The 18,442-nt window shown below is 38.4% G+C and overlaps 1 protein-coding gene across 5 annotated transcripts in view; it reads left to right on the top strand.

The window, feature by feature from the left end:
- Nucleotides 1–16,955, top strand: part of si:zfos-2326c3.2 (misshapen-like kinase 1) — a 68,576-nt gene extending 51,621 nt beyond the window's left edge. For 4 of the 5 annotated variants that reach the window (XM_053429315.1, XM_053429313.1, XM_053429316.1 and 1 more), the window contains 9 exons: nt 621–723; nt 1,489–1,644; nt 1,792–1,935; nt 2,533–2,667; nt 2,795–2,895; nt 4,598–4,747; nt 9,330–9,489; nt 10,738–10,877; nt 11,818–16,955. In XM_053429315.1, coding sequence (XP_053285290.1) covers nt 621–723; nt 1,489–1,644; nt 1,792–1,935; nt 2,533–2,667; nt 2,795–2,895; nt 4,598–4,747; nt 9,330–9,489; nt 10,738–10,877; nt 11,818–11,901 — 1,173 coding nt within the window. In that variant the 3' untranslated portion in view covers nt 11,902–16,955. The remainder of the gene's footprint in view (nt 1–620; nt 724–1,488; nt 1,645–1,791; nt 1,936–2,532; nt 2,668–2,794; nt 2,896–4,597; nt 4,748–9,329; nt 9,490–10,737; nt 10,878–11,817) is intronic. The other variant, XM_053429314.1, reaches the window with a different exon arrangement.
- The last annotated feature ends 1,487 nt before the right edge of the window (nt 16,956–18,442 follow it).

Raw genomic sequence — 18,442 nt, forward strand, 5'->3', positions numbered from 1 at the left:
ACAAACAGACTCACACACATTCAAACAAACACACACACACACACAAGCACATGGACATGCCCATGCATAATATTGATTTTCAAGCTATTTATTTCATGTTGTAGTTCTCTGAGTTAATATTTAGACCAGAGTACTTCTGAGTCTGTCTTCAGAAACTATGCATTTAATCAATAAATCCACTGCAAAAAGTTCATGGTTGAAATGATTGATTCTGGCTATTGACAGATGAAAAAAGAAATGTGCCAGTGAATTACCACTCTGAAACTTGTGATGTTATTGTGATGATAATAGGCTGAGTGACATTGTCCATTGTCAAAGCTTTAACATGTAATTACCCTGACCATTTGCACCACTTAGATTATCCTCTAGAGGGAGGTAGTGGCACAGCTTTGGTGCTCTCTTATCAGTATTAATGTGTCTTGGTAGGACTACAGTTGTATCAGTCTTCATAATAACACAAATACTTTCTTATCCCGCTTTGTGTTTCATATGTTCTTATACAAGAACCAGTTGTTTGCTGCAATTGTTTTAAGGAAGTGAATCTGAAAGTTGATGATCATTGAAGTTTACATAGCTGTAGTCACTGGATTAAATGTCTTTACTGTTGTTCTACTCATCAGGCTGTCAGCAGTCCTACTGGTAAAAACACCTCCTCAACTTCCTCCTTCCTGTCCTTCATCGATCCAAGATTGATCCCCATATCATCACCTCCACAGAGCCCCAGTGAGTACATTGTTTTTAATCAATATTTGTTCTAAACAAGAACAGACATAAGTCAAAGCCCAGAGCCCAACCTGATGTCATACATAGACATACATGAGGGAAGAGAACAAATTACAGAGGAAAGTTTGTCTTGTCTTGTGTCCAGGACACACAACAAACAATACGTTTTAACGTGCATATCATCCACATGCAATTGTTAAATCCTCAAATTACAGAAATATGAAGCAACAAAACAAAAAATAGTTATATAAAGAAAATAACAACAGTTTATAAACAAAAATGTGTCTAAAGTCCAGGTATTTTTAAAAGGACACCAGGTTCCTCCTATCTGCGTTGGCATTTTGTGCTAGTTTGTCGCAGTTTCTCAATGTGTGTTACAGACACAAGTTCATGCAGCCAGTTCCTAGAGTACGGTGTAGTTGATCGGTTCCAGATTTTGGGTTCATGTTTTTTTTGCCAGTACCAGGCCTATCAGGAGGACTAATGGTTAATGATAAATTAAATAGTTCTCAGAACATCCAAATACAGCCAAGTCTCTGTCAGGAGAGACCATCTGGTAATAGACCTCAGAAAAGAATGAAACACTTGTTGAACTAAATCCGTAAATTAAGGACAGCTCTAATAATAAAGGATGTAACAGTGTGTCATCAATACATTTTAATCATCATATTATCTTATCAAAAATAATACCTGGCTTATTTTCTGGATGTTTTTTTTTACATGAGGTCATCATCATGTTTTTGTGAACTATCTGCTCTCATGTAGCTGGTGTTAAGGGTGAGCCAATCAAGAGAGAGAACCACAGGAAGGGCTCTGTGGTGAATGTGAACCCGACCAACATTCGACCACAGAGCGACACTCCCGAGATCCGCAAGTACAAGAAGAAGTTCAACACAGAGGTTCTCTGTGCAGGACTATGGGGTTCGTAGTTCAATATCACTTGTTTTTGTTACTTTGAAATACGTATCTGATCCAGTGATGTGTCACACCTCAGGCTGACAGAGAGATATATGCATGGCCCAGCATTTTGCTTGAGAGTGTAAGGTTTGTCTCCTTTCTGCTGCATAGGTGTGAATCTGCTGGTGGGGACAGAGAATGGTCTGTGGCTGTTGGACAGAAGTGGTCAAGGGAAAGTCTACTCTCTCATCAGCAGGCGAAGGTTTCAGCAGATGGATGTGCTGGAAGGACTCAATGTGCTCATCACTATATCAGGTAAATGTTACTTGAGAGCATTTGTTTTACCCTATAGATTGAGGCAGAGAGAAACAGAGAAGCCACGGTCATATCTCAAAATATCATAATATAGTGAGGAATATTGGGGGTCTTCTTTTGTGACGTAGATTGTTATAATAACTATAGTCACAAATCTTCTGGCCTTGCTAATGCATATATTTGAAGAATCAGGTATGCCATCAATACTTGGCTGATTTTCCATCCGAAAGAAAATTGAAAATTAATTAGAGTAAAATCAAAAAGTCACAAATTTGCTTCCGTCTTGAATTCCACTCTGTCACAACCCGACTTAAGGCTTGACAAAGTAGGGGGCACCCCAAATGAGTTAAAACTAAACACTATCTATTCGTAGAATAAATAAAGTAATAGAGTAAATGTAGAAATCAAGGTACTAACAAAACCAAATGCTGTGGAATCCATGGGGGTGGGGGGGGGTAGAAACTTGCTGAATGTTGCCAGCTTTTGTACTGCAGCCAGACCATGTGAGGGGAATCTCCTTGACAAATAATGTTTGTTTTTTACAGTTGAATTGGCACAAAGACATCTGTCTATGTTATAACATGATTACTGCCCTAGGTAAAAAGAACAAGCTCCGTCTGTATTACCTGTCCTGGTTAAGGAATAAAATCCTCCATAATGACCCAGAGGTGGAGAAGAGACTGGGTTGGACCTCAGTAGGTGACCTGGAGGGCTGTGTCCACTATAAAGTGGGTAAGTACACACTACTAAGTTCTTATTTAAGAGCACTACGGATCATATTAGCACGGCTGTCATTTCCCTATGACATAAAGCTCAGAGGGGGAAGTTCCAGACTTGTAATGGTGTCTCTGTTTTTCAGTGCGTTACGAGAAGATAAAGTTCCTAGTGATTGCTTTGAAGAATGCTGTGGAAGTGTACGCCTGGGCCCCAAAGCCCTACCACAAATTCATGGCCTTCAAGGTTGGTAACATTTAGTGGTGTGTGTGTCTGGTATCAGTGTGAAAGAATTGTATAGAGATTTTTTACACAACATATGAACACTTATTATACAATGTTTTTTAGCCACACTATCAGCAGGATTCTACAGATTACAGTGTAGAATGGCCTTGATTGACCATGTTTGTGACCAGTGAAACATTTCAACTAAAACTCGGAGAATAGTTGTAGATTTTGACACTTTTTACCTATGTAAAGTACAAATAAATAGTCAAAAATGTACTTGGGTAAATAATAAAGTACCAAATTCTTGTTTCTGCTTGAGTAAAAGTACGTAAGTAATTGCTTTTAAATTTATTTAGAATTACGGATGAGTCTCTGCGGTGGGTTCATCCAAATCCATCTTCTTCTCGAGCGAGGGGTGACTGCATGAATAATCACCTGCCTGCTCCGATTGGCTCAGTGAAACAATTACCCTCTCGTTACTGATACATTTAAACGTATAAAATGAAAAATAATTAAATATACAATAACAATGTGAACATGTGACACAATGCAACCTAAAAATGTAGTAAAGTAGAACGTACAGATATTTGCTGATTTATGTTGTGCTTCTCTTTACATCTAGTAACAAATCACAGATAGACGTAGACCAATATATCCATTCTAATAGGGTCACTTCCACAACATTTGCACATGCACACAGTCATGACACATCCAGGCTGTAGGAGTTTATACACACAGAGTCTCAGAAGAGCAGTGTCCCATTTCTTTGTGTCCTTCGTGGCCTGAGCTACTTTTTCCACACTTCATAGTTTAACCCTCTCTCTTCAGAAAAATACCAAAATACACATGAAGCTCTCGTTCAGAATTAATAGCATGAACATTTGAGGATGTCCATCTTTATGAAAATGCTCTTCAAGCTGTCAAAGTCATTGCTGATTAATTATTAAGGAAGTGGTTCTGGTGATGTCACGTTTTATTTTGAGAATTTATAAGCAGTGTTAATTTTGGCAGCTATTTTTGATTTAGTCTTAGTCTTAGTCTTTTGACGAAAATGCATATTAGTTTTAGTCACATTTAGTCATTTTTATTCTTCTTAGTTTTAGTCTAGTTTTAGTCGACGAAAACAAATTACATTTTAGTCTAGTTTTAGTCACAGTCTAGCTTGCAGTACTTAGGTTGTCCATTAGATATCCCTACCAGGATAGGTCTATAGCAGGGGTCGGCAACCTTTACTTGCAAGAGTAATTTTGCCCCCTCTTCCCCCAAATAAAATTTGTCTCGAGCCGCGAAACATATTTGATAACAAAGCTAATAAAGTTTAATATAAAGTTATACTATACTAAACTATAGTTTGTTGCATTAACGAAATTATAGAACGACAATAAAGAAAACTTTATGACGGCCTGATACGATGATGTTTAAAAAAATTATTGTGACTTAGTCAACCACCAACATTTTTGTTTCGTCTCGTCTCGTCAACGAAAGTTAAAATAGATTTAGTCATAGTTTTTATTTTCAAAGATCCGTTTTCGTTACGTCTTCTTCATGTCTTCGTCATGAAAAAAGATCGTTAACGAATATTTTTCGTCATAGTTTTCGTCAACAAAATTAACACTGATTATCAATAAAGACATTGGTTGATGTCTTACAAATTTTTCACACTGTCCTTATTCTAACTCATCACATTCTAAATATTTTGTTTGTGTACTTGTTTACTCAGTCTTTCAGGTCTCTGCCTCAAAAACCACTCTCTGTTGACCTGACAGTGGAGGCAGGTCAAAGATTAAAGGTCATCTACGGTTCCTTGTCCGGCTTCCACGCCATCGATGTCGACTCTGGAACACCGTACGACCTCTACCTGCCAACTCATGTAAGAGTCTCAGTTTTATTTACATATACATTATATATATATGTATATACATATATATGTATATATATATATATATAAAATACCCAGTAATCATTAGTGCAAAAAACGTGATATATATCAAGAATGAAGTGGTTAGAATTTGGTTAGAATAGGATTTTCAATGAAAAGAGAAAGAGAAAACTTACCAAAGCATGATAATATCTTTGATATCTATGTTTTTCATAATTTTAACAAGATAGAAAATGGGAGGTTGCAGAAGGAATTAACTGATTTTACTGAGTAAGTAGTCAAAATATGTTATGAAGGTTACAAGGTTGATTAAGAATGAACCTGAAGGAGGTTGGCAAGGCAAGATTATTTGTACAGCACATTTGAACAAGTCAGTTCCATGGGCTTTACATGAAATATAACAGGTATACAACCACATAGGACAATACGAAAATGAAGCAGACCTCTCTTAGTAGAAAACAATATAGGCAGTGTACAGGATCTTTTTAAGGAAAATGCTTCCTCCAGTGCTGAACCTTTAAATATTATTTTGCAAAGAGATCTCTGATGAAATTTAGATGTTATTCTCCCTGTAGCTAGACTTCTTTATCTTACTTGACTTTGATTTTGCCCCACATTTTTCTTATATCTTACAGCTGTTAACTTTCTATTCTACAGCTAACCTCACCCCCTCAGTCCCTCAGGATGCTCTTCTCCACCTCCTCCTCCTACTCTTAGTCTACAGATGTCACTCACTTCTCTCTTTATTTCTCACTGTTTTTCCTCCATCCACCCCCTCCACTCTCCTCCTACTCGTCTATAGCAGATACATTCTTTTCTCTTCCTTTTGCATCCATCTCCTTGTTTTCCTCCTCCCACTCCATCAGCCAATGTTGCATCGTTCGTTTGCTCAATTCTCTCTCTCTCTCTCTCTCTCTCTCTCTCTCTCTCTCTCTCTCTCTCTCTCTCTCTCTCTCTCTCTCTCTCTCTCTCGCTCTCTCTCTCGCTCTCTCTCTCTCTCTCTCTCTCTCTCTCTCTCTCTCTCTCTATCTCACTCTCACTCTCACTCTCTATGTCTATCTCTCGCTAGAGTCTGTTGGCAGGTAGAATATTGAGACATATTGCGAATGTTGTATGATACATGTTTGTATTCTTAACTTAAATATCTCCTACATTTGTTCATATGGTGAGTTTGTACTGTAACAGCATCAAAAACAAAAAAGTTCAGAAATTGAAGTCCTGATTTCAGAGATCTAAAGCATTGGGTGGCACTTTGACTGAAACTGGTGCTGAATAAGACAATAGATAGTTATATTATAAGTTGAGTCTCCATGTGTGTTCCCATTGAACACATGTGATCAGATCTTGCTTCATGGCTCTATATGCAGATAAACACACATCGCTGCTGTGTGCAATAAACGAAAAGGTGATGTTTTTAGTCAGTATGACTTTGACCAATAGGTCAGTCGTCTGCGTGTGTGTCTGTGTCTGTCTGTGTGTGTGTGTGTGTGTGTGTGAGAGAGAGAAAGACTCAAAATATATATCAAAATATATATATTTTTATATAGTGGGTCAGAGGACATCAACTGAGGTGATCCTTCAATGATACATAGGACACGTTTACACAGCTAAAAGAATGTAACCACGTGCGTCTCCGACCACTCCTGATGTGGTCCGTGTGATCAAATCTCAAATACATCTGTATTGGAAAAATTAACTAAGAATGGTTGAAACCTATTTTGTAGTTGATGAGTAACCTTATTTAACCTTATTAAATACATGTAGATAACTTTGTTGTTTCCATCACACATCACTCCTGAACTCAGAGCTTTCCACGCAAAATATCCCTTGTGTTGTCATAGTGATGCATCAGGTTACCTCAGTTCAAACAAACAGCTTGCATCACACCGTAAATGTGAAGTTTAAAATGCACGGATATCCACAAGGAAGGGGAGCTCGGAGACACTGTCAGATAATATGAAATGTAATATCCAGCAATTTGTGGCTTGACCCGTATGAGGGTCCAGAGCAGAGACACATAGCAAGTTCCACTGGACTAAAAAGTACAACTGCCAAACTTCAATGTTTTATCATATTGAGACTTCCTTTTCTAGTTTATCCTCGTGAGCAACCAATCTCTATTGCAATGTATGTATTTGCTTAATGCCTAACAATGAAAGCATTCAGTGGCTAAATATATAGCGTACTATCATAATTTAGGATGGTTGGTCATATTTTTTAAATGTATCAATAAGATGAAGTTATAATGGCTCATAGGAGTCTGTAAGCTTTGGCTAATTCCATGTCCAATACGTTCTTTGCGAATGAATTTGTCTTTAAATGCAGAAAATAATTTCCCACTGCTGGTACAATTAAAGCAGCTGTTGATTTGTTTCCCTCTCAGCTGTATGTGGGCACTTAAAGTTCACTTAAGTGATGATTCATATTCACATTCACATTCAAACACATCCTGTTATTTCTATCTTACATTCATTATTTATTTGTTTTGTTGGTTCATATACCAGAATATATTAAATACTCTGTGCTCATATAGTGTTGAGTGGGTAGACGGAGAAATGTTGCGTCAAACATTTTGTGAAATACTTCTCAGTTCAGGGAAGAGCAGGGGCAGGTCAGAACACAGACACACAGACACACAGACACACAGAGACACAAAGACACAGACACACACACACACACACACACACACACGAGTATAAGCCAAAGTGCTACTTTCTGTTAGAAAGTTGAAGATGGAGCAAGAAAGATGTATGATGAGGAAAATAAGCTAAAAATACACCCCTCCTGTCCCACTCTCAGTGTGTGTGTGTGTGATTGTGTGTGTGCGTGCAGGAGTGCATGCGTGTGTGTGTGTGTGTGTTCTTTCCGTCACTCTGGTATATTAAGCGAGTCTGCAGAGAGCTACTACACTGGTGCCTTATACTGCTGCCGCCGCCGCCGCTGCGATATCTTTACACCTCTCAAGCCGGGCTCATTCTCTTTTTTTCCTTTTCTCTCTGACACACACACACTCAGCTGCAGTGAACTTATAAACCCACTCACCTTTACCTCACCATGCTCATAGTTCACTTTCTTTGAGGACTCTTACGGAGCATTTACACTCCAAGGATTTCTCTGTACTCTGATACGCACTGATTCACACACACACACCTTCTCTTCCCACATCGCTCATCTTCACACACACACACACACACAAACACACACACAAACACATTCACACAACACTGTGTCATTGTCAAAAGCAATTCACAAACACAAGCATAACCCACATTTCACACACGCAAATGCAGCACTCACCCACTTGAAGAAGCTCAAACACACACACACATCGTTTATTGTTGCCTGCAAACTATGTCACAATGCTGATTCCAAGGCAGAGGATTAAGATTGCGTTGCGTCTGTGGATGCCTGTTCTGATGCTCAGGATCGTGGTGGCTCACACTCTGGTAATGTAGGAAACATGTTCACGTTGACCTGCTGTTTCTGACAAAGCACTGAATTCTGCTGAAGCCTTTATTTATTTTCTTCTGGTGGAGCTTTGTTGTTTGATTAGAACAGGGATTCCCTGTTCTGGTTAAGATGTGAGCTGCTGCAGAGTTTAATCAAGGGTGCTTTTATTTCTAGTTGAAATATGTTGCTGCTTGTCAGTTTGACAGATACTGACATATTGTTTTTAGACTGTTCTTCTCAGTAGTAGACTTCTTTTGCTTATGAACGATTTTCTTTCTTTTTTTTCTTTATAATTATTTTGGGCTTGGTCTCCTGTAAAACACATTCACTATGTCTGACATGCATGTTTCTGGATTAGTGAAATACATTTTTACGGATTTGACTCGATGCATGTTTCTAAATTGGAAGAGATGTTGTTCTGAACTGCTAAAGAAATGTCTGAAATGGTCAGATAATTGTCTTGGGTTGGTTCAGTGTCTGAATAAATTTAACGGTCAGATGAACATTAAGAGAAGTGTCTTTTATGGATAGAGAAATGTTAATGCATAATTTTAGTTTCATGAAGATAGTGGTTGTGGCTAAACTCTAAAAGAGATAAGAGGTCATTCAAAAGAACTGAAGGCTTTTGCTAATGAATAGCAGAGGTTAGGTATTTGACTATTTCAAAATTTTGGTCATTTCCTATAAACTAGCACTAAAATGTGTAATGAATTGACCTTCATGCTTCACTCAGGGACATTAACTCGTTTTTTTAAAAGAAGTCCCAACATGTCCCTGTATCTCTGCACTCAGACAGTCCATTTCATTGTATTTAAATATAACAAAATCCACCTCTCCCCCTTTAAATCGAATTTACTTATTACTTTTTATAGTAGTCTCTTACTGTTAACTTTCTTAACTCTCGTCAATTTTAATGGGTTTACCATAAGAATGAAATCAAGAACAATAGATTATTATTTTTTGCTTTACAACCTTTAGACATTGTCAGTTAACAGCTGACCAAAAACACTGCCCACTTTGAGACAGTTTCTATCTCTGAGATGTGCCTTTATGTTTTATGTACGAAGAAGTGTCCGAACATTGAAACGTTGTTGGTTTTTGATGGATTGTGTTTGGTTCACAGATCCAAGGCTCCATCCGTCCCCACGCCATCATCATCTTGCCAAACAGCGCTGGAACGGAGGTTCTGGTTTGCTACGAAGACGAGGGCGTCTACATTGACACCTACGGCCGCATCACCAAGGATACAGTGCTGCAGTGGGGGGAGATGCCTGCATCAGTCGGTACGTTTCAATCACACACACACAAAAATAGAGCTGTGCGATATGAGCGAAATCTATTTTCCTAATAGAGATCACATTAACAGTCAGCCAGCCTCACAAGTGGACACAAGGAGTGTGAATATTGTTTCGCAGGCTTGAAAAACCCACATTATCAAAGTATACACAGTGTTTATGTTCCATACTAAGATATTAAATCATTCCAACAGCTAGAGTTTATAATGACTTGCTGTTTGATGCACTGATTCAAGACCAGGAGGTGTCCTGAGCACAGAGGACTTACCCTGAACCAGATTCTATAAAGACAGATCTGGGACAGGTTGAACTAAAAATAAAATGGTAGGGATTCTCAATGTGAGCGTGTTGGCTTCAGTAGATGGGTCATTATTCTCACAAGGACATTCTGTAGGGAATATATTTACACACACACACATCACAGGGCATTGCCTTACATTGGATTCCTGGAGACTTACCTTAACCTTAACCATAGTTACTACTTACCTAACCCTAACTGAAACCTTTTCCTGAAACAGGTCTTCATCCTAAATGTAATGAGTTCCATTATATTGACTTGCTTTGGGTCCCCATAAGGTGAATTTATTAACATATTTAGGTCCCAACCTCATGAATAATACCAGGACCTCACATACAGATTTCCTTTTTTAATATTTTATTTAATATTTATTCTACTTTTAAGGAAATACAATAGACATGAACCCCCTATCTACCCCTTGTCCCACATAGGTTAGATGGGGGGAAGGACAATAATAACCATTTAAAAATTAAATAAACAAATAAATAAATACAATTTAGGAGGCAAAAGGCCTTTCCTTCTTCACATATCAATTGGATAAATGATGAAACTGAAGAGCACATAATGAGTGTCCTGTAAATTAAATAGCTATTGACATGTGTTGGTGGAGTGTACATGATCTGTGATTGTTTCCTTTGTCCTGCACGTGATGAATTATCGGGCCCTAAAGGTTTAGAAACATCAGGAGCGCTCTGAGCCTCAGAGATATTTTGAGGGCAAAAGACGACTAACACTGTCCACTTGTTCCACGTGCCAGAGCAAAACAGTATTTTCTTTTTCTCCTGACTTTTGATGACCTGGTACCACTCCAAAAATAGCTATGTCAGCATATGGTGCCATTATTATTTCTGAGGCCTCAGCAATTTGAACACACACACAGGTGTCCTACCTTAACTCAACCCATTTCTCTCCCTTTCTCTCTCTCTCTCTGTCTCCAGCCTACCTGCAGTCTAACCAGGTGATGGGTTGGGGAGAAAAGGCCATTGAACTGAGGTCTGCCAACACAGGAAACCTGGAGGGAGTCTTCATGCACAAAAAGGCCCAGAAACTCAAGTTTCTCTGTGAGAGGAATGACAAGGTGGGAGTTACAAACACATACATTCATTTATTATCTAAATGTAAACCTTCAAATTGTTTCAAGTAATAAAAGCCCCATGTTCAGTCAACAGTGTTGTAAAGAGTACACCTCTGTGGTCAGTTTACTGAGGTCACAGATGTCAAGCAAATGTCATGTTAAATCTAGTTGTTCGTAGATGTTTAGATGGATATACTATGTTGTTTAAAATGTATATATATGGTATTTATACTAAATGAGCTTCCATTACATTATTCTTAATAAAAATTAAGAAGCACCAGTATCAGTAATTCTTGACCTAAGAAATTGTAGCTGGGTTCACAGTGGTCTTGAATCAAGTTTCACTTACTGGATTTCTCTCAGAACTGTCAGCCACACAAGGCCACGCCGTCCTTAGCAGATGCACTTGTTTCTTTTCACATTGAAAAAAGTCAAACATGCTGACAGCTGAACAATCTCCATGAGAAAACTCCATCTGCTGAGATATGGCTGAAAGTCCCCTGAGAAATCTAGTATGTGGACATAGAGGAAGAATTCTCTGTTGTTGAAAAGTGAGGTAAGATATTGTTTATGTTGTGAACAATATTACTCATCTATTTACAACAAAATAACCTAAGTAGCACCTGCTGCACACTACAGGGTTTTCAAATCTTAACTGGTTTTAAAAATGTGGGTGACCAGAGACATAAAGACAGATGTGATCGATTTTATATATTTTAATCATGAGAGCTCACACTAGATGATCCAGTCAAGACGCAGGACCTCACACTTGACGTTTAAACAAACCTTTTCTGAGCAGTGATCTCACAGACCTGGGACGGCTAAATCGGACCAAGAAATCAGGCAGATTATCCTCTACTGTGCATAGTCAATGACCCACAACCACAATATCATTTGTTGACTTTCAATGTTGTTCCTGAACCTGAGTCTCTCTTTTTTGCAGGTGTTCTTCGCCTCAGTGCAGTCGGGAGGCAGCAGTCAGATTTACTTCATGACTCTTGGACAGAACTCTCTGTTCAGCTGGTAATGACTGGACCTGTGAACTCTGGGATCAACTGGTGATGTCTGCCTATTTTATTCTGTGATCGCCTGGTGATGCCTTTTTATATTTGTGCAGACTCGTGTTGACCTCCATGGACAGAAGACAAGGATCAACTCAATTCTCCTGGATGCATCACTTATGTCTAGTTTCCATGTATGGATCCACAGTTGAGTTGACCATGATGCCAGCGGCAGAACAAAATGCTTGAATCCATCGCCCCATCCTTGATTTTTGCAGCGACATCACTGTTGCCTCACTTGTCAATGGAAGAGTAATCTTTTACATGCCTGATCACTTTGATCATCATTTGATCATTCTGATTATGTGGCGAGTTCTCATGAACACCAGATCACTGGTCAACATCTGGCCTCAAGAGTCCTCTACCCATCTGTCTGACACCACAGGAGTCTATTCAGTTTTAACCATATTCAGCTTATCTCTCCAGGATCAGTTCACTTTTCTGAAGGACACCATTGTTAACAGTAACTATTGTATTTTATCTGTTATTCACTTCTTTCCATTTGCCTGGCTGTGGCGTTGGACTGGATCATCTGCTTTGCTCGCATGCAAGCAGCCACTGTGCGAAAAGGAGTGAAAGCGACAAAAGAAGCTGTTACTCAACCGTGTTCCCTCTGAGGACATGATCTGGGCATTTGGGGCCAGATGTTGGGGCCAAAATGTGGACTGAGCTGGATGGTAACCTTGTGTCATCCCACAGATTGTTGCGGTTGCTTGAAAGAAGAGGGTTTTTCTTACAGTTACTCTGGGTGACACTGAGTCAGCATGACCATTACCATTATAGACCCAATCAGTTGTATTTAGCTGTTTCATTAGCTGTAATTATACTGTCCATGCAAACCTTATAGTGAGGACAAAATTCGGGATTAAGATGCACAATATCCTTGCACCATAGTTCTCTGACTATTACCAGACCATTCTGTTCCTAATTAATGAGATTCAAATTCTTTCTCTGCTTAGCCTGAAATCAGATGCTAATTTATCCAATACATTTTCTTACGCAAACCGCTTTGGATCGGTCTTTTCTGAGCATTAGCTCTATTTCAGATCTGCACTATTTTACTTTAGTCTTATTATGATTTAATTAAGGACCTGGAGAGCCTTTAACTTTACTGTAGGAGCCATAATTCAAATGTACAGCATTAATAGTAAAGACGCAAATCAACTATACTCAAAAAGGCAGTGAATGCTTTTTTTGTTTTCTTGCATCTATTGTGTAAATACTGATGTAACAAGCACTGTTTTCTAAATATTGCGTAATTGACAGGACATCTTGATGTACAGTATGTGTACAGAAGTATAGGCTAATGAATGTGAACTTCTATCCCAAAGCAGAGTTTAGAGTGTTATTTCCATGATCCCAGAACACTTGTGAACATGGACATGAGCTACTGACAGTGAACCTGAAGGCTCATATCCATGTGTTTAAGAACAAAAAAAAGTATCATGTGAATTCTGTTTTGTGGTTGATTTTCTCCAACATGTATAAGTCAGGCTCTTTGCACAATGGCCTCTCTCTACATGTTTTCTGTAATATATCATACTTTGAAATTATTTATATTTTTCAAAGTGGGAAACCTTTCAAGTCATTCTCTTTTCCAGTCAGTGTGTAAGAGATCACTGCGAACCGTTGGCTTTAGATCTGTTTGTAGACCCAACATGGGATGCACACTTGTTTTTAATGGGTCACGTTGAGAAGTAATTATTTTTGTTGACCCTTGGTCTGATGAGATGCAGCTAGCTGGGCTGAAAAAGTCAAAAGCTCCATTTTATAATATTTAGTGTTTTTCAATTTTTTTCTTTTATTTACACAATGAGCTTAAAAGCAAGAAACCAAAGATCAAAGACTTTGATTTATTGGTTTCCCTTGATAATTAATGAAAAGAGATCTGACGAAAAATAATCTATATCTGCAAAACACCAAGGGTTTGGGGTGTATTATTTAAGAATGTTCAAAAGACTCCAACCAACATATCAGCCCTCAAAACCCCTGAACTGGTGTGTGTTGCTAATTCTTACAAATATGCAAGTTTTTGTTGCTAGCATTCTTACATTTAATTAGCCTACTTTTATGATAAAGACAGTATTAGATTTGGCGAAAGTGAAGTTATTGGGTTTTACCTTCAAATGTGAATTTTCAATTTGTTAATTTCAGATTCATATTCACTTAACCAGTCTTTTTATTCCTTCGTCGGATTTAGCTTAAATAGCTGGTTATACGTTATTCTCTATATTGTAATTAATCTTTAGTTTTGTGACTATCAGACATTGTGCCAAATGTTTTATATCCAGTGATACATTGAGTTTTTATTGATGTCATATTACAGCAGCTGGTTCTGTGAGAGTAATTTAAACTGGAATACGAACATTCTGATATTGCTCAGTTGCTACCAAAACACAGGACCAGATATCTAGTTAGACAGGAATTTAAATGTATGCTGACCGATGTAGAATACTAGCTAACATGGGCTAATATTGTTGAACTATTTGAGCTACCTAATGTAATGCAGGGTTTCTGGTTAGCATGTGGCTAAGATAGCAACTCTTGGTAAGCAAGCTAACATTTGCTTAGCTGTGTAAAGTTTCAACACAATATTGGTCCAAATTAGTGGATACATACAATACAATGCAGTACATGTATTGCATAATAAACTTTTAGCAATTAAAATTCATTTAAATATCAAGCAAGTCACAAGGGTTCACTTTTTTATTTTTAAATCTTGACCACTTCGTTCAGTTACACAATACAGAAGAAACGTAACATTAGCATCAGGCCCTGTGCTACTTTGTGTTAGATTAGTCTTAAACTACAACAGTGATTCCACCAACTGTCTAATGTACAGTAAAGCCTGTATTTGCTTCTCCTATATATGCATACGCATACACGTGCGGCCAAACACGTACTAATCAAAAGCTACTTTTTTTCATTCATTACATTATACATCCAATAATGTATTTGTATGAATACCAATTAAATCATCATATGCAATTGTATAACAATGACAGATTTGATAATGATTTGAACTAAAAACTATTCCTAAATTTAGTCCTGAGTTTGGAGTTATGTTATGTTGATATTTAAGGAGAATAAGTTTATTTTATTATCATTATTGTGAAACTGCCATTTGACATCATATTTTCATTGATCAATATGTTTCTTTTAATCTGTCTCTTTATTCCACCTGCTCCAAGAAACAGCCCAGAAATCAGCTCATATTCAAACTTAAATCAGTGTCGTGCCTGAAGCCGTGTGTTGATTTTAGATATGGACTTCTTCTTCCTCTGCTTCACTTTGTCGTCTGCTGCACATTTGACTATAGCTCTGTCACTAATGAGAGAGAAAGAGATCAGTGCACTTCCTCCCACACCTTCCACTGTTTCAGGCTCGCTGTGACTCACTTCTCCAACTCTCCCACCAACTATTTTTCTCTCATTTTGTCAACACATCTCTTCTCTCTGTCGCATCTTATTCCCTCAGCTCTCTCCTCAGCCTGCACTCGTCTCACTTTCTAGTGTCTGACATAATTCTCCAGATCAGTTTGCTCATCATGTCTCATTCTAGATTGTCTCTGTTTCTCTTGTGTCAAGTCTCTCCATTCACCCCCAGCCCACCTTCAGCCTATTGGGACGTTTTTGATAGCGTGACTGAATTGAGTAATTTTATCTTTCTGTTAATTCATCTGAATTAAGACGTTAAGTATGACGAATAGGAGACTAATGCTAGATGCATATCGTGTCACATTTCTTAACTAGTACATACATCAACTTATTTCCTTAACATCACATCACACTGTCCCTCTATGTTACATCTAACACGTACCAATCGTATGAAGAAAACCATAGATCGGGCCCAATCTGTCCTTTTGCTGTTTGTTGGAGTGGGTGGAAACATGATGCAGAAAAATGAATGAATATGCACTAGGTTTGCCATGTTCCCTTACAGCAAGGCTATGTAACTTGTGGCAGGTGCACAACAATGCTAAATGCTAAAACTTAACATAAACACAGGTAGAAAGGATTCATAAGGTTAGTAACTTAGTAATGTCACATGCTTGCTAATATCTTAGGTTTGCTAACATTTGCCACTGCAAGCTACCATGGACATACCAGACAGAGTCAGGCTCTTGAGGGTACTGGCCTGATCACGGGTGCATTCTTTTAACATAACTTTATTTTCTTTCTTCTTTCAAAAGTTACGTAGTTCTGTTCAAAGTGCTGAAACTGTTATTCTCCAGCCTGTGTACCATCAAGAGTCCGGATGAGCAATGCAGGTCAAAAGAAAGTGTGTGGGAGGGTGTGACGAAGACTGTGAGCAGGTGTTTGCTGAAGCAGAATTGAGTCTGCGAGGGAAGGAAGTGTTAAGAAGAGTTAGAGGAGGACGCTGGTGGCTTGAGTGAGGTGTCACGTAACAGAACGAACTCAGATGTTGCTTAAAAACACAAATCCACAATTGCAAAAAGGAATTTACTGCCATCCTCGAAGCACAAAGTAGATTCAGGAAAAAAACATTGGAAAACTCTTGTTGAAAGTCAAACTATTTACTGAGCTGACAGAGCCAGAGATGGAGCACCACACTGCACAGGTGGATTGACAATTTATAGATGATGATGGCAACAAATGTTAAACACCAATAGGCTGATGGCAATTTCCTAGTATTGTCTGTTTACGGGGGATATTTTCCAGAAGTTGAGATTTAGCCAATACTTTACAACTACTGTCAGTATTTTGAAGTTTTTTTGTCAGTGGAGACTTACAGGACAATTGTGTTGAAAATTCACAGAAATTGAGATTATAAAAAAACAAATGTTAATATTATGTATTCCAGAATATATATTTCTTTTCTATTCCATGCCTCTTGTGTTGTAAGGATGATTGTTACTTTTTTGCACTGGACCTACAGTATGTTTGATTGACTGACATTGACTGTACCCCTGTTACCTTGAGATGAACACACACTTGTGTTTCCTTGTAAAGATGCCAGAGACATTGAGACAGCAATAAAAACGTTGAATTGAGTCAAATGCTGCTTATGTTTTGGAGTTGTCTGTCCATCTGTCCCACTTTTTTTATCTGATATCTCAAGAACGCCCTGACGAAATTTCTTCATATTTGGTAGAAATGTTCACATGTACTCGCAGGTGAGCTGATCAAAATTAGCTGGTCATAGGTCAAAGATCGAGGTCGCTGTTTGTTAACAAAACATGTTTTTGGTCTTGTAAGTGCAACATTTCAAGAGCACTTGAAGGGAATTTCTTCAAATTAGGCACAAATGTTCACTTCATCTTAGATTTGAGTGGTCAAAAGTCAAAGTCACTTGGTCCTACAAAACATGGTTTGGCCTTTTGGCTTGTTGTACATGGTATGTTGACCAGTTGTCGCTTGAACTCAAAGATGAACTGAATATATTTCAGTTGACAAAGTTCACATAGATCTCATACGAGTGAGTCCACAAAAATGTACTGAAACTGCACTGGTCGGCAGAGGCGTACAACAACAGGGCATTGATTTTTTTTTTTTCTGTTGACCACACTGTCAAAACAGAAGATCTTGCTCATACCACTTGGTATATCATACCACTTGGTAAATCACAATCAGCAGGAGCATTTGCTGTTTTGATTTCCCTGCGGTGACCTGATCAACTGATGCTTTTGTCTTTCAAAGTCAAAACATCTATTCAAGGCAACTGCAAAGCCGCCCATTATCACTCTGCCCAACAGTCAAGGGGACAGTGCCTCATGACAACACCACCCACGTCTGAAGGCTCAAAACAGCATGCCATAGATCCTTCCTGATGGTTTTAATCCACTTTGGACGGTTGACCCTCCCTCAGAAATGTTCTGATCCTCTCTGGACAGCGGTCAGAAGGTAGGGGGGACAATATCCTGATGTGTCGTGGCTGTGATGGCTCAAGTTCAAACATCCTGGATCCTACAATTACCACAATGCAAGTGTATAGAATGTTTCATTAGGCCCAAGTTACCTCCAAGATTATGCTCCTTGGAATTTGTGAAATCATTGTTCTGACTCTGATGGGTTTAGAAGTCAGAATGTGGAAAAAACATGGACACTGTAAACAAAATGTGTCTATTGAAGTGGTAAATGGTTTTGTATTTATATAGCGCTTTTCTAGTCTTGATGACCACTCAAAGTGCTTTACAGTACAGTTTTACATTCACACACACATTCATACAGTGCATCTACTCGCAGCACTTTATTCTATGGGGGGGCCATTCAGGGTTCAGCATCTTGCCCAAGGACACTTCGGCGTGCAGATGGGTCAGGCTGGGGATCGAACCACCGACCTTCAGGTTGGAGGACAACCACTCTACCCCTCAGCCACAGCCAACATGAAACTTTTTTACGATATTTGCATAATAACAAAGGGCAATGAAAAATGATCAGATGTCACTGACATATCAATTATTTAAATTAACATACAAAAGTTAATCATAAGAGTTCAAATTAGAATCTACTGTTCTACTATTCAGTAACTCTTACCAAAAATTCA

Source organism: Pleuronectes platessa, chromosome 8 (genome assembly GCF_947347685.1).
Source record: "Pleuronectes platessa chromosome 8, fPlePla1.1, whole genome shotgun sequence".
Classification (NCBI taxonomy): domain Eukaryota; kingdom Metazoa; phylum Chordata; class Actinopteri; order Pleuronectiformes; family Pleuronectidae; genus Pleuronectes; species Pleuronectes platessa.